This window comes from Crocodylus siamensis, chromosome 4 (genome assembly GCF_052110815.1).
Source record: "Crocodylus siamensis isolate JL-2025a chromosome 4, ASM5211081v1, whole genome shotgun sequence".
Lineage (NCBI taxonomy): Eukaryota > Metazoa > Chordata > Crocodylia > Crocodylidae > Crocodylus > Crocodylus siamensis.
This window is the reverse complement of record NC_143398.1, coordinates 68528933-68553708: the sequence shown is the minus strand read 5'-3', so window position 1 is coordinate 68553708 and position 24776 is coordinate 68528933. Positions and strand designations below refer to the sequence as shown.

General features: G+C 43.8%; 1 protein-coding gene across 2 annotated transcripts in view; it reads right to left on the bottom strand.

The window, feature by feature from the left end:
* KCNMB4 (potassium calcium-activated channel subfamily M regulatory beta subunit 4) overlaps positions 1 to 24776 on the bottom strand; it is a 73311-nt gene that overhangs the window by 13134 nt on the left and 35401 nt on the right. Inside the window, exons 3-4 of one of the 2 annotated variants that reach the window (XR_016441796.1) lie at positions 23147 to 23292; positions 4830 to 4987 (exon numbers count right to left, since the gene is read on the bottom strand). Coding sequence is in view for 1 of the 2 variants with exons in the window: in XM_090042532.1 (XP_089898658.1) it covers positions 23247 to 23292 (46 nt within the window). In the remaining variant the exon portion in view is untranslated. Of the gene's footprint in view, positions 1 to 4829; positions 4988 to 23127; positions 23293 to 24776 lie in introns of those variants that run through there. The other variant, XM_090042532.1, reaches the window with a different exon arrangement.

The following is a 24776-nucleotide window of genomic DNA, read 5'->3' as shown; positions in this document are numbered from 1 at the left end:
TAGATGTCATGTTAAATAATTTCTCATCCTTCTTGCTGTGCTCCTCATCCCGTGACTCAAGTTATGCACCTCAATTTTCTCTCGTTATTGTCTTCTAAGTCAGCTATGTCCCAAAAGCTAGGTTTAGCCATGATTCCCAGACAATCTGTCTCATGCCATCAAGTATCACAGTGGAGATTGCAAAAGTGTCACCAATAAAGCCTTGATACTGTGGCCTCATTTGAAGCACTTCTATTGACTCTAATTTGTGGAATATAAAGCGCTCCAGCAATTGCAACAAAACCTGAGAAAGATGCCACAGTTCAGGTATCCAAAACCACTAGGGATACTTTTCCTTTTCTCAGAATGTGTAAAGTATGTTTGTGGAAGAGTCTTTCTGGGCCTGAGCAGGGCCTGGGTATCAGTTACAGGAAAGGAAAGGGAGCAAATGCCCACTGCACCTGTCAGCAATGGCTCAGCAGTTCTGAATGATTCATCTGTTGATTGCTGATCTCCAGTGATTCCTCCACTGAAAAGGTTTCCCCTTTGCATGCTGCTCCTGCTCTCTGCTGTTTAAATGCAGAGTGCAGCAAGCAGCAATGGCTGGAACAGGCCAAGTGAGATTTTCAGACCCAAATAGCAGTTTTTCCCCCCTTTACCCTCATTATGCATCAGGGTCATTTCTGCCTTTGAAACTCCATCCTGCTATAAAGAGCCTTTCTGCTTGCCTGCCTGCCAGCCATACTGGCCCAGGCTCTTAGTGGTATTTGGGCACTTTATATTGACTGCAATGGGAGATAGTCATGTGGTTTGGGTTGGGTACTGGAAATGGCAGTATTTCCAGCTGGAAATGGCAGTATTTCCAGCTGAGTTGCAGGTGAATGTTTTGTCAGAAATCTCACATGGAGAAAACAGTGAAGACAGTTCACTTAAGGCTTGCAGATCTCTTAGGTAGATGAGAGTATTTCTGTAAAGACCTGAGTCATGTGCATGGGATCTTTGCTTCAGCTAAGGTTAAGAATCCTGTTTCACACCACTTCCCTATCCAGTCTCTAGTCCAAAGCCCTGCAAGCAGTAATGTGGGGAAATCCATAGCTCTGAAAAGCACGAGTTAGAGCTGCATGTACAAAGTAATCTGGTGGGGGAAAAGAGTCTGCTAAAAAGTTGCTTTGCACATATAGTCACATTGTAGGCAAACACTAGCCCTCTCTTTGTGGGATGGGACGCCTCACCCAACTACGTGGTAGTGAGGTAGCTGAGACACTGAACACCTCCTAGGTAACTAAGTTTTCTAGCAAAATGTGAGGTAGGCACCCAATATTCAGCTACTATGCAGGCCCAGAGCACTGCCATTTTGAGTATCTGGACAAGAAAACCCTGCCCAAATCTCTTTGGGATTCACCTCCCACAGTAGCACATGTTCACCAAATGTGACTTGTATGTGACTAAAGTTTCACATACTGAAGTTCATACAGTGCCATCACAATTGGATTGGGATTGCAACAAAGCGTAGGTTGCTGGAGTGGACCCCGTCTGAGCCTGAGGAACTAAACTGCATGTAAGAAGCCAAAAAAAAAGGTCACATACTTAATAAATTTAGCTGTGTGCGTAGAAGCAGACCTTTCTTGCCTGGCAAGGCATTGGGTTCGACCTTAATAGGGTAAGACCCTACTGGAATAGCACAGGGGAGACTTGGGTTCCAGCCCCTGCACTGCTGACAATTGACCTGATATAATAACCAGTGACATTCAGTGGAGCAGAGGCTGGAAGATGTGCCTCTCTTCTCTCTCTCTCTCTTGTGAATGTTAAGGAGTCTGTCACTCTCCAGCTTAATGAATAGGTAAAGTGGAACAGCTTTGAAGAAGCAGAAATGAGAGTACGTATCCATCTGAAAACACATTAACATCTAGTGGCTGGGGAAAGCGGGGAGGAGAGCAGGGAACAAAGACTCTCCTGGGAAGTAGAGATGCAAGGTTAAATTCTCTCAAGCAGAAGAAGGAATTGCAACTAAATCTACCAGTCTTGACTGAGTGCTGAAACCACTGGACTATTGAGTGGAGAGAAAGGGCACCATCTCCTCCTCCTGTGTTTTGAAAAGATGCATTTAGGTGCCTCATTCCCAGAGAGGGAGCAGACTGGACTGTGACTCCAAGGTGGAGGGAGGCATCTCTCTGAGCCTAGAAAGAGGTGGGATTCAAAACACAGGTCTGTCTAGTGGATTCCCTAGTGGTTACAACCTCTGTGGACGCTTGGTAGTGTATGATGTATGATCTGACTTACAGATGGAATTAAACCCACCTCCCGACTACCCGACTAGAAGGCAGGGTGCAGCCATCTGCTGACCCCAGGCTCTGTACCAGGATCAAGTACCTATAAAACTTAGTCTATAAGGTACTTGTAAATCCCAGTTGGGTTTAGGAATGAAGTAGGGGGCCAAGTGGGTAAGGTGCTTCTGCACAGGTACAGAAGTTGAACTTCTGGAAAGGTAAGGTTAAAAAATTAAAGGCACCAATAGATGTCAGGTACTTCCAAAGGCTAGCCGGATTGACTATGGTTTTCAGGATCACACCCTCAAAGGTAGGCATGCAAATTTTGCCTCTCATCTTTTTGATTTGGCTGTAAGTAGCTTACTCAAAATTACACTGGAGACTTTCATTTGAGTTGACGTCATGTCTCCTATATCTTGTTCCAGTGACCCATTTACTATAGGAGCCTTCCTATATGGCTGAATTTGGAAGATTTTTCAGCTGAACTTTTATCATGAGAAATTATGAACACTCAGACAGGAGTGAAAACAGAAAGACCATTCCTGAAGGAGAGCAACTAAAGAAATGAGGCAGCCAATGGGGGAGATTAGACTGTAGGAAAGCCATGGCAAATATAATGATCCCCTTTGCCTGTGCTTTTGCATTTGTGTTGTGTTGTCCTTGTTTGAAGATGCAGTGTAGTGCCAAAGTGAAGATCTAGACTTTTAAAACATAGGGCCAATCCTGACCATGCTGGAGTCTGTGGCAAAACATTCATTGACTTTTACTGGAGTAGGACTGTGGTTACAACAAGCTAGTATGGCAGTGTGGGGAACAACTTGGGGTTTTTCCCCATCCTCCAGAGAGTAAAGAAACAAGATATAAATAAGGGGGCGAGAAGCAATACAGATGAAGACACACAGAGACCATATGTTCTGTAGTAGAGCTAGCAGAATAAGCTTCATAATAAGCTGAACTATACAGTAGACAGCATAACCTAAAATAATTAGTTGCAGAAAATAAAGTAAAGGTTATCAAATGCCACATGCAGTTAAGAAAGGAAAGTTTACTCCAAATAAGGGAGAGGTATAAAAAAGTTCACATGTTAATTGGGAGCCTTTTAATTCCCTGTCACATTCTAAGACAAAAGGAATGAAACCACTAAGTAAAATATGAAGACTCATAAAGGTGAAGAATTATATGATGTCTAAAGTATCGTATAGGATGACAAAGTATGGGTTCAAGACACAACATGGAGTGAGTCCAGTTACCTTATCACCATGTCTAAAAGGTACCATGTGTCAAGAATTTTTCTGAGCATCAGTTGCATCAGCAGACAACTGGAACAAACTAGCACCCAAGCAGCCGTGCTGCAAAGGTGGGAAAGAACTAAACACATCGACAGAAACTGCTGTCACACTTCGTTCCAGTTAAAAGAGGTCAGACAAAGTGACAAGTTTTCTGCCACATGACTAGTCACTCTCTGCCTGCCCTCCCCCATTGTCCCTTCAGCTTCCTAGATGGTTGGAGAACTACCATGAATGATGGCAATGCTTTCTTCAACATCAAAAATGCCACAAATTTAGAAGAAACACTTGCTAGGAAAAAAAATGTACACGTGTATCAACCAGCTCTAATTTCAAGCAAGGGGACTGATGCTACCAGGTATTAGAGTTGGCTTTTTAATTGAGACCCAAGGGTGAAAGGCACCTCATGGCACATAGCTCGCAGGTAGAACTACATTTATTCCTCTATAGTGTTAGAAACACCAATTGGGCGAGTAGGACCTTCACCAAAGCCCTGACTTAAAAAGAGTTCGTAAGCATGTGAGTATTTCCTTTGCTCCCGTGGAACAGGATTTAGATACTTCATTGCCTCAACCATTCACTCGAGAAAGAGCGCAACAAGCAGGAGGTCTGAGGGAAAATGCTTCCACCCCGATCCATGTTTAGAAGGACGTCCCTTGGAAAGCAGGGTTAGCAGTTTCAGTGGGGCAGAGCTAATCTGCTTCCTGGGGAGAAACTCAAGTTACCTGTTGTCTTGCTCCCGTGGAGCAACGTGTTCCCCCTTGCTGAGACGTGCCCCCAGGGAATCTCTGTAAGCATCTCCATAAGTGGCTCCAGTGCGGTCCTGGGGCTGAGACTGCCAAACAGCTGCCTGACAGCCCCAGTCCTGGACTCATTCCTGTGTGGTTCTGGGGCTGAGAAATAACCCCTGCCTGCAAAAAATTGTCAACTCAACAGGCAAGTGTCACAGAGTTGGTCTCCCACATCATCCCCTACAGTTGTCAAAAGGCCCTGAAATTACTCAGTCTGGTCTTCAACATCTAAGCCATTAAAAATACAGGTTATAAGGTCTCAGCTCTGTGGCCAAGTCCATGGAAGGCCAACCCTTCCTTCCAGGAGCATCAGTGGTCAGAAGCATAAAATATGAATTCACTCACGTAAGGCATGGATAACAACCTCTTTCTTCTGAACGTCCTTTCTGGTTTGTATTCTCTGCCCGTGTCCAGAATCTAAATAGCCCCAAAGCCTTAATTCAGCATCAGGGCCTTCCTTTGCTTCAGGAAAAGGGTCAAAAGGCAGCCATCAGCAGAGGACTTACCAGATCATCTCAACATCTGAAAATCAAAGACTTCTCTGTTCCTGGTCCACTACCCACAAAGCTGTGCTTCTTCCTCAAGACCTAATATGTCCTGCAGGTGTAGCATGGGGTTACTTTGTCCCAGAGCAAGTCTTTAACCCCTGGTCCTTATACACGTGCTGGAGTGTAAGGAAAAAAGAATTAAATGTATGGTGATATTGAATAGCAGATTAAAATATACAAGTCCAAATAACAACAGAAAAGGAACACATCACTGATCTCATATCACTTTTCAGTTCTGTGCTACTCAGAACGATGATATGGAGCAGCTCAGTATATACTATTAAAACATTACACTGAATGAAACTGCTCATTTTATTGAGATGTTGGTTTTTCTGCTAGCACTAATTTCCCAGCCTTTGCTGAAATTACAGTGCCAACTCCTGGCACCTTTTTGCTGTCTTGCACATTATTTTTAATTAATTCATCAGCTTATTTTAACTGTTTTGTTATCTCATGTCCATCAGTGAAGAAGTACAATGTTACCTACAAAAACAGATGGCTCATAAACTGCAAGTCAAAATATCACATCTGAGAGACTTAAAAGGCAGGGAATAGTCTGGAAAGATTAAATGGGTTAAAAACCAACTTACTCTTTCCCCATTGACCTGAGGACTCCATGCCCTGCCACACCTGGACTCTATCTAAATATTAGAAACTGTATGCGAGGGACTGTCGAGCTCAGATATTTATTAATGGACTATTGCACATTTTGTCTCTAGTTCACTAGCTCAAATCCATGTAGATGCATATCTGAAGGAAAAATTTGGCCTTAGATTTTATATATATGCATATATATGCATACAGTGAGGAAAATATAGTGGCCTAAACCGAACTTCTTCATTTTCTTTCCTTAATATTTTTCCATTTAATAATGTAACTCTGGAAAATGTTTGGAAAACAGATGGTATGCAAGATACTATACCAAGTAACGTGACTTTTTAAGTTTTCATAGTTTCATAGTGCTTAGGGTCAGAAGGGACCTAAACAGATCATCAGGTCTGACCCCCTGCCCCAGGCAGGTGTGGGGTCATATCGCCCCAGCCAAATATCTGTCCAGCTTCCTCTTGAAGACCCCAAGGTAGGAGAGAGCACCACCTCACTTGCAAGCCCATTTCAGAGCCTGGCAGCCCTAACTGCAAAGTAACGTCTCCTGATGTCAAGCCTGAACCTGCTCTCTATCAATTTGTGGCTGTTATTCCTAGTAACCCTGGGTGGTGCCCAAGGGAACAGAGCCTCCCCCAATTCTCACTGGTTCCCCCTGGTGAGTTTGTAAATGGCCACCAGGTCCCCTCAGCCTTCTCTTGTGGAGGCTGAATAGGTTCAGGCCCTTTAGCCTCTCTTCATAGAGCCTGCCCCGCTGCCCCTTGACCATGCAAGTGGCCCTCCCCTGGACTCTCTCAATGCCAGCCACATCCCTCCTGAAGTGCAGCACCCAGAACTGAATGCAGTACTCCAACTGCGGCCTGACAAGCGCCGCATAGAGGGGAAGGATCACCTCCCTGGACCTGCTTGTGATGCATCTGTAGATGCACAACAAGGTGTGGTTAGCCTTACTGACCGCTTCCTCACATTGGCTGCTCACGTTCAGCCTGGAGTCAACCGTGACTCCAAGATCCCTTTCTGCCACTGTTTTGACAAGAGGGGTGTTGCTGGTTCCTTCTCCCTAGATGCAGCACCTTGCACATGTCTGCACTGAATTCCATCCTATTCTTATCTGCCCACTCCTGTAACCTGTCTAGATCTAGCTAGATTCTGTCCCTCTCCTCCAGTGTGCCCACCTTGCCCCACAACTTGGTGTTGTCAGCAAATTTGGACAGCGTGCTTTCCACCCCCACATCCAGATCGCTAATAAAGATGTTGAACAGTACAGGCCCCAGGACAGAGCCTGGGGGCACTCCACTGCCCACATCCCTCCACGTCAAAAACAACCTGTCCACCACCAGTCTCTGGGTGTGACCATCTAGCCAATTTGCCACCCATCTGACTGTGTAGGCATCAGTGCTGTAATCACCTAGTTTTTTTGAGAGAATGTGGTGGGAAACAATGTCAAAGGCCTTCTTAAAGTCCAGGAAGACAACATCCACCTCGATGCCCTTGTCCAGGGACTTTGTGACCTGATCATAAAAGGAAACCAGGTTAGTCAGGCAGGACCTGCCATCAATGAACCCATGCTGGTTGCCCCTGAGCATTACTTCCTCTGCTGGGCCTTTGCTGATGTGGTCCTTGATAATTTTCTCAAAGGTCTCCTCAAGGACCGAGGTAAGTCTAGCTGGCCTATAGTTACCTGGGTCCTCCTTTCTCCCCTTCTTGTAAATGGGAACCACATTGGCCCTTTTCCAATCCTCTGGTACCTGACCAGAGCCCCACGAGTGCTCAGAAAGCTGTGCCAGGGGCCTCACTATGAACTCCGCCAATTCCCTCAGCACCCTTGTGTGAACAGCATCTGGACCTACTGATTTAAACACGTCTAGCCCCTCCAACAATTCCCTAACCAGGTCATCCTTGACCGTAGGCACGGTGGTGCCTCCCCTGGGTCAGTCTGCAATCCTGGTAGGGAAAATGGCCTGGTCCTGGTTCAGAAATATGAAGCCAAGGAATTCATTAAAGAGGTCAGCTTTTTCGTTTGCTGCAATCACCAGATTGCCAAGCCTGTCCTGTAGGGGCCCCATGTTCCCTGGTGCCTTCTTCTTACTCCCTATGTATTTGAAAAAGGACTTTTTGTTATCCCTAATTCTAGTCACTAGCCCTAGCTCCATCTCTGCCTTGGCCTTCCTAACGCCTCTCTGCAGTCATGAGCAATCCTCCTTGGTGACAGCCCTTTGCTTCCACTATTTGTACACCTCCTTTTTTGCCCTCAGGCATTCCTGGATGCTTTTGCTGAGCCACGGGGGCTTTTTAGCACTCCTGCACCCCTTGGTGCACATTGAAACTGACTCCCTTTGAGCTCGGAGGATCACCTCCTTGAGGAACAACCACCTGTCTTGGACTCCCATCTCATTGAAGCTTTGAGACCCCAGTGCCTTTCCTACTAATCTTCTTAGCTCATTGAAGTCAGCCCTCCTGAAGTCAAGAACTTTTGCCTTACTGTTTGCTTTCATCACCCTGCGCTGGATAGTTAATTCCAGCAGGCAATGATCACTGTCCCTCAGGTGGTCGAGTACCCGCAGACCTCTCACCAGGTCATTGCCTGTGACAAGGACCAAGTCCAGCAAGCCATTTCCCCTGGTGGGACTATGCACCTCCTGGGTTAGGTGGAGGTCCTGTATCCCTACGTGACCAGTCAGACCTGGCTGACTGATCTTTCCAGCAGATGTCTGGGTAGTTTAGGTCACCCATGACAACCACATCCCTTGACTTCACAGCCTCCAGAGAATTCCAGGTCCAGCTCATCTCCCTGGTGAGGTGGTCTGTAGTTTTATTACACACAGAGCAGCTCTACATGTACTTTTATGCATGCCTAAACTTAATGTGCATTAAATCAATTTAGGCATGCGTCCACACATGCATGCACTAATGTGCATTAACACAGGTGTGCAGACCAATTTGGGACTAAAGTTAGCTCCAAGTCAATGGACACACTGTGTTAATGTACATCTACATGTTCACTAATACTATTTAACTATTCACAAATAAATTTGATACCTGCTCTATGCACATATCAAATTTAGGCTCATACAGGCTTACATCACTATTTTTAAGATGCATTAAGTGTGCGCATGTAGACATGTACCTTTAATGAGCCTTAAATCAGGCTAATGTGAATTAAATGCACATGTGTTGACATTCCCCCACACACAGAGATTTGCTTGGTACAGGGGCCCTAAAATAATTGCTTACTCAAGGTTGCTTATGTGATGGTTGTTTGCTAAAGAAAATGAGTATCCTTTACCCTCAGCTTGGTATTCATAATCAAACAATAAATTCATGCATTAAACATGCACACATGTACACACTAATTTGCTTGGTAGACGGGACCTAAATTAATTGCTTACTCAAAGCTGCTTTTGTGATGGTTATTTGCTAAAGGAAATGAGTATCTTGAGTATTCACATAATCAAACAATAAATTCATGCATTTCACAGAACTCTGGGTCTGTCACAAATCTAGTTCCAACACAGAACAAAGTGTTAATCCAACAATGATTCTAGCCAGGTTCCAGGACTGAGGTCACTATCAACATCCAAAGGATTGAAAGGTCTGAGCTGTGGGGAGGCAGATCTCATGGCAAAGATGGAATTCTGATTCTTAAAGTAAGAAATTGAGCAAAGGACTAAACAAGAGCAAGTCAAGAAAGCATGGAAGATGCTAAACTATAGATATCTAACAAGGTGAGGGGTGCGTGTGTGTCCTAGCAAGCCCCTTCCCTGCCACTCCATGGGTATTTGCATTTGGAGGCTTACATACATTAGGAATAAATTAACAAATAGATATTGTAATGACAAGACTCCAGACTTTTCTACTGCATTATGTGCAAAAATGGCATACCTGATGTGTGTGCTCGTGGCAGCCATTGACTATTTGGCCCATGTGCTAATTAGCCACCAGGTTACTTCCATTTAAGCACTGAAATACCTAAAATTTAGGCACCTTACCCCAGGAGGCTTATCAAATTGACAGGTTTGATGCTTACACATCCTGTCCAATAAATGGGGAGACCTACGTGCCTTCCAAGGGCAATCCAGCTCACCTACTCATGCAGCAGGCAGGTGCCTAGGAAATGCTAGGCATAGCGTTGCATCTGAATTCCAACTTCTCCTCAGACTCAGGACTACAAGGAAGGGCTTCCATCACTGCCCAATGAAACAGCAGCACTGAGTTAAATGTATAAATAACAGGGCCCCAACCCATTAGTTCTTAAACATAACTAGTGTGAGCCCCCTCCACGAGGGGCCCAGCCAAGACTCCAAGAGTCACAGTGCCAAAAGGATTGAGAGGATTGAAAGGGAGCAGAAATGTATGGCCTAGTGGCTCTGCCACTACCCTAGAGGGGCATCTGGGATTCTGGCCAGGGTTATTCTTTTTTAACTGTCTAATGAATGGATGCTCAACCCCCAGCCTGTAGGCTAGATCCAGCTCCCCAGGGCCATGTCATACAGTCCACGGGACTCTCCATAGAACTGAAAATTTGGCAGTTGGGGAGCACCACTCCTCCACTGCCAATTTTTTGGTCCCGTGGGGAGCTTTGGGTCCTGCACACTAAATCAGGTGCCCAATTCCTGGGCCAGCTGGGAGTGACGCTGCACCCCAGGACCTGATCCTGGCACACTGGGGCCAGCTGAAGCCACATAGGCCCCTATCTGCATGCTTAGGGCCAGACAGAGGCATGGGGACCCAGTCCTAGCCATGAACAATGTGTGCCCCTAGCGGCTGGGGGGGAGGACATGGTGGCAGCGGGAGCATGGTAGCAGTAAGCAGGAGTTCCCACAGATGCCGTCGGCAACAGTGTCAGCGGCACCTTTTTGTAGGGGGTGCACTGCCATGCTCGGGGGTGCACGTGCACCCGCTACACATTGACCTGGTCCTAGCACATGGACCTCAATGTAGCCCATAGACCAGCCTCCTGCCACTCACCTGGCCTTCAGGGCCAAAAGTTTGGGCACCAAGCTTTAGTCTAACGCAAAATACATAAACAGCCTGGAGTGCTGGCAAGGAGTGTGACTGTGTGGTTTAGTGAAGCATTGTAACATATAAAACGTGGACACTTTGCCCAAGAGACTTTTCCAGGTCAACAGGATAACAAATCAACAGTCTGTTGCTTGAACTCTGCATTTTATATTAGGCAGTCATTGGTTAGCCAGCTTCAACAGGGGCTGCTTACCAGCTTAGCTCACATCCTTGTTGTTAGGGCCCTGTCTGGGGAAGAGAGAGAGAGAGAGGTGTGACAGTGACTTTGGCCTAGAATCCAGGTCCTGGGCAAGTGATCTCACCACACTAGGTTACTGGGCCACCCCACCATCTTCTCCAGCTGTGTTCTGTATTGAGCTGCATATATGCTTTCAGCATCTAATACAGGTTCTCCCTTGCTTTATGCAGTAGATGCGTTCCTGAAAAACTATGCATAACTCAAATTTGCATACAGGGAACTCACTTTACAAGGTAACAAATAGTGATACATTCCAAAACTTCGACTGCATCGGGAGCAGGTAAGTCTGCTGGGGCCGGGGCGGTGCCAGGCTCTTCCCAGCAGGGGGCTAGGCCAGGCTGCACTTGGGGTGGGTGGTGGTGGTGCTGGGAGGGAGGCAACAGGGGAGGGGGGGTAGAGGGCTGCAGCCACCCCAAACTTCACCATAACTCCCCACCCCGCCGCCGCTTTCCCTGAACACAGTGTGCCCCAACCCCACCCCACCCCGCCAGGAAAAGCCCAACCCCAGGGGCTGGGCTAAGTGGGGCCTCAATCTACGTGCCCCCCACCGCAATGGTAAGGAAAGGAGTGGGGCTGGGGCTGGGGCTGAGGCAGAGCTGGGACGAGGCATAGGACGGAGTGGTGCAGCTCCAGATGCCATGGGCTGCTGCTATGGGATGGGGCCAGGGGCTGCACCAGGTGCTCCCTGGTGAGGGGGTTGGGTGGTAGCAGTGCTGGGAGGAGGGTAGGGGGAGCTACGGTGAATTTTGGGTTGGCTGCAGCCCCCCCAGTTGCCACCTTCCCAACTCTGCCGCTGCCTGCTCCAAGCATAGCGCAGCCCAACCCCCTTGTCAAGAAGAGCCCAGCGCAGCCCCCAGCACCAGCCACAGAAGCAGCCCATAGCAGCAAGAGCCACAGCCCACCACCCTGCGCCCCACCCCAGGTGTGCAGTGCCTGCCACTGCCCCTGCCCCAGCCCCACTCCCTTCCCTCCCCACTGGCAGGGGGTGGAGCAGATCAAGGCCCCACTCACCCCAGCCCCCGCTCCTACCCATTCCCCTCCCTCACCGCTGGGGCCTCAGTCAGCTCCCCCACGCATGGTCCTTTCCCCTCCCCCCACAGGCTTACCTGCTGCCAATTACATAAGAGTGAATTTACCTTGCATATAATGAATTTTGGGTATAAAAATGGTCATTGCATAAAAGCAAATTGACATATACAGAACCCACATAAAGAGAGGGAAACCTGTAATCATTAGACAGATCCTGACCACAGCAAAGGGACTTTTGAACAACCGAGTTTTTACTAGGAGCAGTGTGGACTTCAGCAAAGCTTAGGTAGTTCATATAGCTCTGATACAGCTAATTTCCAAGCATGCACAGAAACCAAGCCTAGGATTTAGGACTCTTCTGAGGTCAACATTAAGGCACATAATGGATCTAGGTACCTAAACATGGATCACAGTTTATGACTTGCAAGTTTAAATTCTGCCCGAGTCCTCTCTAGGTGCCTTGGGAAATTTGGAGTTGTGCTTCTGTATTAAGTACCACTGGAGGAATTGCACTGGTGGCAGCAGCAGGAGGAAACTCAGCAGCTAGTAGCTAAGAGGAATAACACTCCATGTGCTGTAGACCTGCTCTAAGCAAGTTTGCATGCCATGAAGGTAAAAGGGCAGTAGACTGGACCATTTCAGAGCTCTCACCATTGATGAAGCTGCCCCAGTATAGACACTGTCGTCAGGAAAATAAGACAAAACTCTCTTTCACATTAGGGAACTAAGGTGTGAGTACTAGCTCCCTTAAATCAGTGTTCAAATTGTTTCAGCTGAGAACAAGGAGGGGTTAAAACTCTTATGATACTCCAAAAGTTTCCACAAGGTCTCGGACACTCTCTGGCACGGTGCTGGAAATAATTCTGTGCTCTCTGCACCAGGAGTTAAATGTCAACACTAGTTAGGTGGGACCCATCACTGGAAGCTTTTACCACTAGTAGGTCAAAATGCTTTTGTAGCTGGAGCTAATTCTCAGGGAGGCTGATAGACAATTAAAGAGTTTAACCAGTCAAGAGTCAAGAGCTTGTCCAACTCCATCCCAATCATGCAGATGGTTTAATAAAATATATCAACCCAAAATATCCTTGCCTTTTCCAAGTTAAGGAACGGCAGACATTTGAAAAGACAGAACAGACAAACAAGAGAGTCAGTGCAGACAATTCAAATACAACAAGTCTGAAATGGACCAATAGTATTAGAATGAATGGTAAGAAGGGCTATAAAACAAAGGAAGGTAACTGTGCTGTTTCTATTGCATAGGGTAGAGCAAGCCCACCTTTGGCTAGTGTAACAAACACAGCCATTTTAAAATCAAACTAACATGCAGTTGTACATAGGAACAAATGAAGTTATATCTGCAGGTGCATCTAACGGTGTTAGATGCTTAACAGGGCAGTTGATGTGAAAATGACAAATGCTATGTATGAGACATTTATCTTATTGCAAACATTTACAACTAACAGCATAACAAAAGGAATCGGTCTAGCAGTTAGAGTAGGAGACAAGGAATTAGGAACCTGCATTTCATACCTAGCTGTGCAATCAATTCACTCCGTGACCTTAGGTATAGCCTGTGACCATTAGTGCATGCTGCCATTCACCCACGTGCAAAAATACAACAATTCTTCGTTCCTAAAATGTTGCACTTTTAGATCCTCCCATAAAAAGGGTTATTAACACATTCTGTTAACCACACCAACACCTTGACTTTGATGAAGAAAAATTCCCACTAAAGTAAATTTTTCAGAAATTCACTCTCTTGGAGGAAAAAAAAAATACAAACTCTTGAAAAACAATTAAAATCAGTAGGTTTAATTGTCCATATTAAGCCCTTAAACAAGGCTCCAACACTTCTGCGGTATAATTTCAGACACTTTATGACAGACAAGTACAATTTAAATGGGAATTATTTTTTTAAACTGCCAAATTACCAGTACTACTTTGCAATACATTAACTACTGCACAATGTTTGACTTAACATAAGCATCAAAACTAAAAGTGGCCAAAAGTGTATAATTAAAAAAGAATAAAAAAAAAAAAAGATATTTGGCAATATAGAAAAAGAATCACTTATTTGATGTTAGCTCAATGGGCCTGTTTCTTTCTTGGACTATCAATAAAATCTCAGCCTTAAAAATTTAACCTAAAGGAAGAGAAATAGCAGTTGGGGTGGGGGGAGAGAGCATTATAATGAGATGACATAACTTGATGCAGAATGTCTTAGGTCATTATAAAGAGAGGCAAGGATTTCTCTTTATATCTTTTATTGGACCAACTATATAGTTGGGATAAAAATAGACAAGCTTTTGAAATTAAACAAGCAAGGCATACAAGACATTTAAAAGCTTGTCTAACTTTATCCAGACTACATAGATGGCCCAGATAAAGGTATCACCCTTGCCTCTCGCATAATTTCTGGACTGTCACAGCCACAACATTACTCTTACGCTACTACCATTATAAAGTTAATTACTGAGATAGACAGCTCAGTTTAGATAAATGCAGAATAACAATGAATTTGGTAAGCCTTTAGATACAATATATTATGTGTGTGACAGAGTGTGTGAAATAAAGTGTACTTAAGAAAGAAGCAACGGTCAAATGGAAAAGTGCATGCATCATTATTCATGAAGGAAATAAGTAAAATAGACCATTCTCAATCTATTTTGTTGAGAGGAGAGTTAAATGTGTACCTGGCTGCCATGATTCAGCTGTATCTTGGCATGCACAGAGGTGTGGTGTAATCTGTAAACTGATACATATTCTGAGGGTAAAAAGAGCTTGGCAAACAACTTAAAACTTGGAAGAAATGGTGTTCAAGTCTTAGATGATTAAAAATCATGATTAAATTTGGTCTTATTTTTCTTTGTTTCCATTTTGCTCAACTTTCCATACAACAAAAACTCCCTCTAAACCCATGTACGATTGCAACTGAAGAGCAACCAAGCAAAGTTATTAAGGTTTTGTTTTTATGAACATTTTTATGCCCAGGTGACTTCAGCAAGAGTTACGGATCCAGTCTTGCTAATGTCAGCTAAATATTTTCTGCCATTGATCTTAATTGAAGCCAGAACAGGCATTGTAGGTGAAACCTAGCCCTGTGCAAAGGGCCAATGTAAGGTGTATACCTCACTTATTCTTACTGAAGCAGCATGCAAGTCTTGTGCTAGCTGTTTGTGCACAGTGAATTTTATACCCTATAAAATGTGTGTTCTTACAGATCAAGAACAAATTTAAAACTCATCCCATTGCTGCCCGTTAGCACGGGTAATGCTTTTGACTAAGGGACTCAGTCTCCATTCGGCAGACGCATACTGTTTGACTACAGAAGCAACCCAAATTCTCCATAATCACATGAGATGCCTAATTTTGATTCCTCCTTTTATGCCAAATAAAAAGAAGAGTAAAAAACTGAAAGCAATCAGACTTTAAATGCTAAGCTTCATTGTCAATTATAATGTGTTCTGAACTACTTGATTAAATTGAGAAGAAAAACCCCAGGGAAATTTAAGAACTAAATGTTAGACAGCCATAAATAATTTCAAAACAGAAACGCAATACCCTTAAGAAAATGAAACAAATATTATGGACCCAGTCCAGCTACCAAATCCTCAAAACTCCATGTGGGGCCATTTAGGTCACTGGAGTATCAATGCCTGTTAATAATGAATGCTCCTTAGTCTAAAAAGGAAGTCCATTTACACCATATTTATCATAACAGTACATATATTCCCTACCAATATTCCAGATGTGTTATCATGATAAAAATTCAAGCAAATGTGCAGTAAAAACTATTGGAACCATGCTTTATAAAAATAAAGTTGTTAATTGGCAATCACACCATAACCTATTTACCAGTATCATGCCAAAGGAAATCATACCAAAACTGACATAGGAATGACACGACCTCACCCAAAAAAGCCAGTAGGGTTGTAGTGAAGTTGTTAATAAAATTTCCCTATATCCAGGAAAGGAGACAGGACCTCACAGAAGGTGGGTGATATCAGTCCTGTGCACCCGTTATACCGCCCTGGAGTCCTGTTTAGTAGGGCTGTGCAAAGCTTTGGTCCCCGATTTGAAGCAGGCTGAATCTCTGCTGAATTGGTGGCCGAATCTCCGAATCCAAATCGAATCAGGAGACCTTCTAACCTTTCCCGCCAAATTGATTTGGAGCAATTTGGAAAGATTTGGTGATTCGGACATAGACACAGCTTTAAATGTTTTTTCTACGTATCTCAGGGTACCAGGCGGCTTGTGAATGCTGTGATGGTGGGGTGGATGGGGCATCCCACAGGAGCATGAGGGGCTCCCTAGTGCACTCAGCAGCAGACCCGGAAGTGGACCAGAAGCACTTCCGATCCACTTCCAGGTCCACCAGGGAGTGCACAGGAGGGCACCCCGTCCCCCTCTGGCTTGGCAACTGGTACCTCCTGGGTCTGGGGGACACCTGGGGTCCCCCGGTGGCTGATTGCTGAGGCGGGGGGGTGCAGGAGGGCCCCCCTGCATGCTCCTTGGCAGACCTGGAAGAGGACCAAAAGTGCTTCCACTTCTGGGTTCACTGCTGTTTAGCTAGCTACAGGCCAAAAGAACTGTACTGTCCACGCTTCCATAATAGTTTTTTTTTAGCAGTTTATTTTCCACATAACTTCCTCTCACTGTCTGTGTGTTTTCTGTATCCTCTACTTCCACTTCTAATTTATTAGTTTATACTTTTAAAAACACAAAATGGATTTATTTCCTACTTATATTTCTAAGCCATGGCAGTTCCCTTCCTTTGTATGGCTTGCTTGGCACCCAGGGGGCCATAACACCTCCCAGTTTGGTATCTTTTAAATTTCAATTAATTTGCCCTTTTCCATCCCTTTTGTATAATGAATAAAAGCTGCTAGGACACCTCAGTGTACACCTGCACTCAGCTGGATATATTGTCATTTAATATTGTTTTGTGTTAACTGTTTTTCACCCAGTTTTCAATCTCTAGCTGTTCATATCCAAACCAATTTACATTCATTTTTCAAATGAGATGTTGAACACTGTATAAAATGCTTACTAAAGCATATTACTTCATGTGTATCCCTATTATTCTCTACTTTAACTATAAAAGAGTAAATAGATTCATTGTTCACTATTTGCTTTTAATAAACCTATGCCATTTGCTGTTTATGATTTTCTTATTTAGGCATGTATTGATTAATAGTGTATATTCCATCATTTTAATAAGGATTGAAGCTAGATATCCTACCTCTTGATGGATGGATTTAATATCAATATCACATTTCTAATTTTTTCCTTCTCTTTGATAGCTGAGCAAATTTTTTCATGACTTTTCAAAGGAAGAAACATTATCAGTGGTTCACTATATTCATCAGCAAATCCTAACAATCTAGGGTGCTCGCCATCTGAACCTAGAGACTGGTGTGTATTCAATAGTTGCAAATGTTTTTTTCCCTTGCTTCTTATAAACAACTTTGTTGACAATGTCTTCATTAGTTCCTAATTACCTAGCCCCATTTTCTTTAAAAGAATGATTTAAAGGATCAGTTCACTAGCTCAGCCATTTTAATGCCATTAAGGTTTTCATTGTCTTAATTTATTGATGGGCCTACTTCTTCTCTAAGATTGCTTTTCTCTTGGATCTGAAAGCTCTCTGTAAGTTACCTTAAGCCTTTGAGCTACAAAAGAGCATGTTTGGCTGCCTTTAACCCTCCATGCTTACCTGCATTCTCATCCCTCAGGCTCCTCTATTTCTAATATATATTTTTTTTATCCTGGAGCCCAAGCCACTCCCTCCCTCCATAGGAGACTATGCTCAGATGAGAAGTTCAAAACAAACTTCAGCCAATATTTCTACCCCCTCCACCTTTCATGTATTTCTTAAGCATGAGCACAGGTAACTAAATTTAGGGTTTTCTTATCATTCTCAGATTAAAGCTCAAAGCCGTCTATCACAATCTCTCTCCAGAATGTGGACTGTGTCATTGGCTGTCACTGTCACAATTCTTCAATTTATTAATGTTCTCATTTAATATTATGTATATACTCTCTCTCAATATATATATAATGTTCTATATATTTTCTATATCCTCTTCACCTTTGCTTCATGCTATCAGTTTTCTTTATTATTTTCCAGCTAAAAGTAATTGTGGTACCCTTGAATTAGGAAAAAACTCACACTTTATCCCCTTCTATGTTAATTTAAGGCCTGCCCAAACAAGTATAGTTATCACAGAAGACAGGAAGGCAGTCTAATGTTAATGCTGAGCAAATCCAAAATCTTCCTCTCTATTTTTAATAGGGTGATGGCTAAGTCCCAACTCTCCTGAGTGGGTAAGGTTCTTCCCCCTCTTTTCCCCTTCCTTTTTTCATTTACTGTAGGCACTGGAAAGATCTTTAAACTAGCAGTGCACCAATAGGGATTTTGGGGGCTGATACTGATAGCCGATATTTAAGGAGGCATATCATTCAATACTGATCCGATATCTGATACAGCTGCCATCAGGTAGTAAGTCCGGTGTGGTGGAAGGGGATGGGGGAGAGAAGGAGCATGGGGGTGGGGCAGATCAATGTCCCCCTAGGTGACAGCACTGCCCAGCTGGGGTGGAGGCATGGCTCAAGGGGTGGGGACAGCTCCCACCACCACTTGCACCCTGGGAGGGCACGGGGGGGGGTGCCCCCAGATCTGCACAGCACAAGGCTATTCTTGCCAGGGTCTGGGCTCAAATAAGGCTCTGGTGGCACTGGGAGAAGGCTGCAGCCACCCCAAATTTCACTGCTGCTCCGCTCCCAGTCCCACACCACCACACAGCGCAGTCCTGGCTCAATGCCCCACTTCCACCCAAGCACCAGAAAAAGCCAGGGCTGTGCCAAGGGGCAATGTGGGGCTGGGAGTGGAGCTGTGGTGAATTTTGGGGTGGCTGCAGCTCCGTCCCATGCCCCTCATCCCGGCTGGGCAGTGCCTGCCCGTGCCTCTTCCCTCACCATATTTTGGATACTTCTGTATTTCAGGAACAAACCAAACATGTTCAAGAGAGCCGGCCCTTATGAGTCATGCAGGATTCTAGATGTTGAAGCTGTTTTGTCTAGAAAGCATGGATCTCACTGTAAACTATGAAAAACTAGTATTTAACATTTGATTTCCCGTACTATTTCTAGAGAACACGTGAAACTGCAAAAAATCTCAACCGAATCCCAAAAGTTATGAGGATGCTTGGTGTATATTTTATGCTGCTCTAATACAAAATCAAAGGCTCTTACCTAACAGATCACATTCTGGCCCCCTCTACATGTGACATGCAATTACTGGGTTAACTGTGCAATTAATTTAGACCGCCTTCATGTGCCAATGAAAGATTGAACCAGCTATAAAGTTAAGGCTGGAAAATGTGCAATAACTTTATAGCTGGTTTCTATCCAGTTTTAATTTGCACATTTACCTCTTCATACCAGCTATACTCCTGCGGCTAGCCCTCTCAGCTAACAGGACTCCTCACTGTGGGGGATGCACCTTGTTCTAAGGCAGCTGGGAGTCGCACAACTGAGGGGACTCCCAGCCACAGCACTGTCCCATGACTACAGCCTGTTGACTGCCAAGATTCCTATTCATAACAGCACCCCATGAGCTCCCCTGGATTGGAGCATCATCAAACTAATGAGACTCCCATTCGTGGCAGCGCCCTACTTGTTGCTGGGAAACCCATCAGCCGATGATTTTCCCATCCATGCAGCGGCAGCCAGTGCAAGGAGAGCCAGGGGTCACAATCCTGGGCTGCCCCTAGACTGGCAACAAGGCATGATAGGACCTGATGCTGGATCCCACAATCACACCTCCAGCCGTGCACATGTGCCATGGCAGGAGGTGCAATAACGTGGACCATGGATTAGATCTTATCAAGTCTTTACCTGAATGCCTATAGGGGCCCTTTGCATCAGTGATTCTCAAGCAAAGTGTTCCAGGTACCACAAGATCCTTTTAAGGGGTTTGCAAGGTGTCATGCAACATTAGCATTGTTAGGCTGCTGACAATTGTTCAGTTAAAGGTGTGATAGGACCTGATCCAAAATCCCAACAATTGCACCTCCTGCTGTGCTACATACGTGTGGCAGGAGGTGTGATTTTTGGGGTTGGGCATCAGATCCCGATTACACCTTGGTCGCCAGTACAGGGAGAGCCCAGGATCATGATTCCAGGCTACTTCTGCACTGACAAACATGCCCAACAATCAGCTGACTGTCAGCTGACTCCAGAGACCAACCAGGCTAGTTCAAGCATCCAGAGCTGGAGGTGGATCAGGGACAGCATGGGGACCACACCAAGGCTCTGCTGACTGGGAGCCAATAAGGACCTCACTAGGGCCTATTAAATCATAGACTCTTAGAGAAGTAGGGCTGGAAGGGACCTCCAGAGGTCATCTAATCCAGCGCATGCCTAAGGCAGGATGATCCCTATCCAAACCATCCCATACAAACTATACAAAACTACTGTCAACTCTGACACAACATAGACCTAACACCCATACCTGCCATAAGTAAAGAAGGAGAACCACAGCAGCCAATGTCCTGCTTCTATAAAATGTTGTCTATATACTCTCAAGAGCTTCAGGGTGCAATCCACCCGAGTGCACTCCAGCCAGCCACACATTCATTTTAAAGTACAACTAAAACCAGCCACAAAATTATTACATATTTTTGTGTAATACTTTTGCAGCTGGTTTTGCTTTTTGTCATGCCATTAATTGCTTGAATGTGTGGCTAGGTTACTCGTTAAGATGTGGTAAACCCCAGTAGATGTTAACCAGTCAATCTCATCTTAAGCATAATGTCTACTAAGGATGTACAGTGTGCAGTGTGCAGACACCTACCAATGATTCACAAGATTATCCTAGAGCTTTTATTGCAACCTGCTACAGTCTTTCTGAGTTCTTTGCAATATTATTTTTCGATGGGCAAAAAATGAGTAAAAGCTAAGACCTGACATTTGCCGAGGGGTAAAAATGTTGAGCCTAAAAAGTTTGAGAACCCACAAAATGAACAAAAGCAAAAAAAGTTCTGATAGTTTTAAATCTGCTTACATTTCTGGGAAAGCTATTCCAGGTTGATTAATCTATGCACTACACACAGTTTGCAGACTAGCTGTGCATTTTAAATGTTTATTTAATGCATCATTATATAGTAGTATGAACATGAGTCATTCTATTTACTTATCTCATTAATTCTTTAAACATAATGTAGGTGAAGCAGTTTTTCTGGATGGATTCAAAACCTCTATCAGGACTTTTGAGTTAGAACGAAGTTCCCAAGATAAAATTGCACACTTGCATCCAATTATAAATATCCAGATTGACCCATTCAGTAAGTCTGTGATCCTCAGAGACAGTTTAATTAATTGTGCACTTACTCTTTCACAGGTTTTAAGCCCTCCATTGTAAAGACAATTGTTAGCTTGACATAGTATTGTAACGGCTTATTTAGATGCCAAAAATAGGGAAGGTTTTTGTTCCTACTTTAAAATTATTGGAGGCTTGGCAGCTGTTCCATGCTAAGGAAAGTGACTGCTGATTTTCATAGCATATGGAAACAAATCTACTGTCTAAATTATATGACTTCAACCATGGAGTTTCTGTTAATTCCTGTGGGAAACTGTTCCATGGAAAAATGGACTTTAGAATTAGGAATTTGGTTCATCTTATTTTTTTCCTAAGCGTCCCTATTTTTGCACTATTTTATATAATGCCAGAGATGTGGAAGACTTCATTTTTATGTAACCCTCATAAAGAACGACCCATTTGCTAGAAATCTGAAGGTTTTAAACTTATTTTTCTCTTTGGAATTTCCCATGGTAAGAGCAATATCTTTCCTCTTGTTTCCTTAGCTGCACTCCAAAGGATATGTAAGATATGTATATTCTTTCTTGTCATAAGCATAGATTTGTGTTTGATATGCTGAACAATTTTAGATATGCATATATACAGCTGGAAAGACAAGCTCTGTGTGTCTGGGTTTGAAGCAAGGAGTTCTTTCATCCTGAAGAGGTGAGAGCAGCTTTACAAATTCCACTATACTTCCACAGCGTTAAAAACCAAGAAAGCCCCAGAGCTTTATGTTTGGGGCACATAATTCTCATGGAAAGGAACAATCAACAACTGGAAATCTACAGGAAGAGAAACCAAACAGAATATAAATGACTGTTGTTAGGCTTGGTTCTGTTCAGGATGCAATGCAGAGTCAGCAAGGTGAACTAGCTGTGCATCCTTCAGTGATTAAGAATGAGATGTGTCCCCCTCTCTGCTGCTGGAGACCTTTGGTCAAATTTTCCCCACCCAGATATCCCACTTACAAGCTAATGTGTTGCCTACACTTGTTGTTGGGTTCTATGTAATAATCCAAGCAGCTCACCAAATGTTTTAAGGAACATACTTAAAACTCCTGCTGCCTAGCACCAGGTCTTGGTGAATTTTTAGCACAGTCCCAGGCTTAATGAAACAGACTGTAGAAACAGATTCCAAGCAGTTCTGCATAAAACAAACATTTCATTTCCTCCCTCAATTAAGCTATATTTACACTAGAGTTGGAGATGATTACTTTTGAACGCCACCCAGAGAAAATCTGAAGTGTCGCGCCTGCTTGTGTAGTTGAATTGTTTCTTAAAATAGCAATTATGCTTTCCAATCTCTCTCTCTCTGAACCTTTCCCAACTGTATTTGTACATACGCAAAAATATGAAAAACAGAATTTCTGGAAATATGCATTGCTTAAATCACTTTATGTTCAACTTAAGCTACAAGCTTTGGATATTACATAAACCAAAAAAAAATGAATAGCCCCACATGAAAGAGAATGCATATCTTTTAATAAGGCTGAGCAACAGACAGCATGATGAAGCAGAATCCTTCAAAGTAATGGCAATATAAATATTGAATTGAAATTAGAACTGCAGATTGCTCTGCTGAAATAAGAGATTATTTTAAGAAATATTCTCTAGAGAATATACAACAAAAACTGGGAAATATATAAAACTCGTGAAGCAGGAAAAAAATCAATAAAATGAGTTTATGGAAGGAACTTCTAAAGGTTCAGTTATCAAATGTAGAGAAAATTCTGAGTTGCCAAAGAACAAGCTATGATAGAACAAATTTTAGTATTTTTCCTTCTCTGTATCACCTGACACACAGTGTTAGTGTGGTATCTACCATCTTTCTTTGCATTCTGATTACATTTTCATTTTTTACTTATGTACAAGATCTCTGCAAGGAGAAAGATCATTTAATGTCACCTTAAGAGCAGTGATTTACTTACAGTGGCTTCCACATATGACAACTGTAGCAGATTTAAAGATATCATGACTAATCAACCTAAGTTTGACTCCATGAACTCAACTCACTCCTTACCTTTGCTCAAAGAATCAGCTGCACAGTTCAGTTGCAAGAGGTTTTAAAGCAAGGATGAGAGGATTTAGTTAATCTGGATTTATGAGAATGAAACTGCTGCCTAAAAACTCTGGGTGAATCTGTCATCAGGGTTTTCTGATTCCTTTCTGGGGAAAAAACAAAGACATTTTTCTGTACTGTGATTAAAGGTTAGTTCCAATTCTGAAAGGGAGTTATCAATGGCAAAAATAGATGAGGCGAACTTGTCAGTATTTCACCGGGAAGGCAGAATGGTCCAAAGGTGGCAACAAGAAATGTTTCAGTTTGTTGCTACGGTAACAGAATTGCCATGCATGAAATAGAGGATTTGGGATGGAGAGCCTGTAACCAAATAACGGCACGTATCCTTTGCTGACCATCAAGACAGCATTTTTTAAAGGCACCAAATTTACTTAGGCAACTTGAGGGGGGGAAAAAAGAAAAAAAAATCACTCCTGCCATTCACAATGGCAAATTTTCCCAGATATTGTGTTCCCCAGATTCAGTCAAACTCTGCTTAACGAAGCATAAAAAAGGCACACTTTTAAAGAGAAAATTATCTTTATGTCATTTATGTAGCACTTTTCACACAATTTTTCAAGTGCTTTATTAGGATGCATAAATACTATTCACCCTGACCCCTTGCAGATGTTACACTTATGTCACGATTAAGTTGTTGAATCAGGTTTTAAATAGTAACCCAGGGAATTAATGGCATGACAAAACGGGAAATCAGCCACAAAATATTACATAAAATGTGAGTATTTTTGTGGCTGGTTTCCATCACAATTTAAATTGAATGTGTAGCAGGGTCCCAGCCATGCAGCCTGTTTTCAGGGTGCCAAGTTGATAGAAACTCATCAAGAGTGTCAGAGTGCTGGGCTGAGGGAGCCACAGGTCTCCCTGCAACCTGGAAAGTTGACTGCCTTCCCCTCAGCTCCCAGGGAGATGCAGAGCAAGACACTTAACACATCCCAGCCATGGTGAACCTGGGATTGGGGAGAAGTCCCTTGATCCCTGCACACTGGGACCATTAAAAAAAAATAACCCCACCCCCCATCACAACGTATGCAGCCTGACCACCCAAGCAGTTTTCTGACATCCACGGTGCCCAGGGACCATCTCACAGAAACTTGTCCCAAGCCAAGGGCTCCAGCAAGCCAGGACTTTAAAAAACCTGCAGATGGGCTGCATACAATGTTTTCCAAAATCTCAATACACAGCTGGAACCAGCCCCACTGTGTTCCCAGAGCTGGGACCCTCAATCTGCTGATTGTCAGTCCTAGCCCTGGTACCGCACCAGAGTCTCAATCAGCTAACTGTCAGTTCCAGCTCTGGGACTCCACCTGTCTTGAACTGTCTCCAACGCCATCCCAGGCCTGAGACTGACTATCATAACCTCAGGCTTTCCCTGTACTGGCAAGTTGAAAGCTGGGTGCCCACATCCCAGCATGAACTGGAGCAGTCATCATTAAGCTGACTATAGGTCTCAGCCTAGGATCACACCGAGGCCAGTCCAGAGCCTTGTGCACCTGGGTGTCAGAAAAGTTTGTGTGTAACCCATACTTTTTAAGGTCCAGTGCACCAGAGCCCAAGGTTCAGGGAGAGGCTC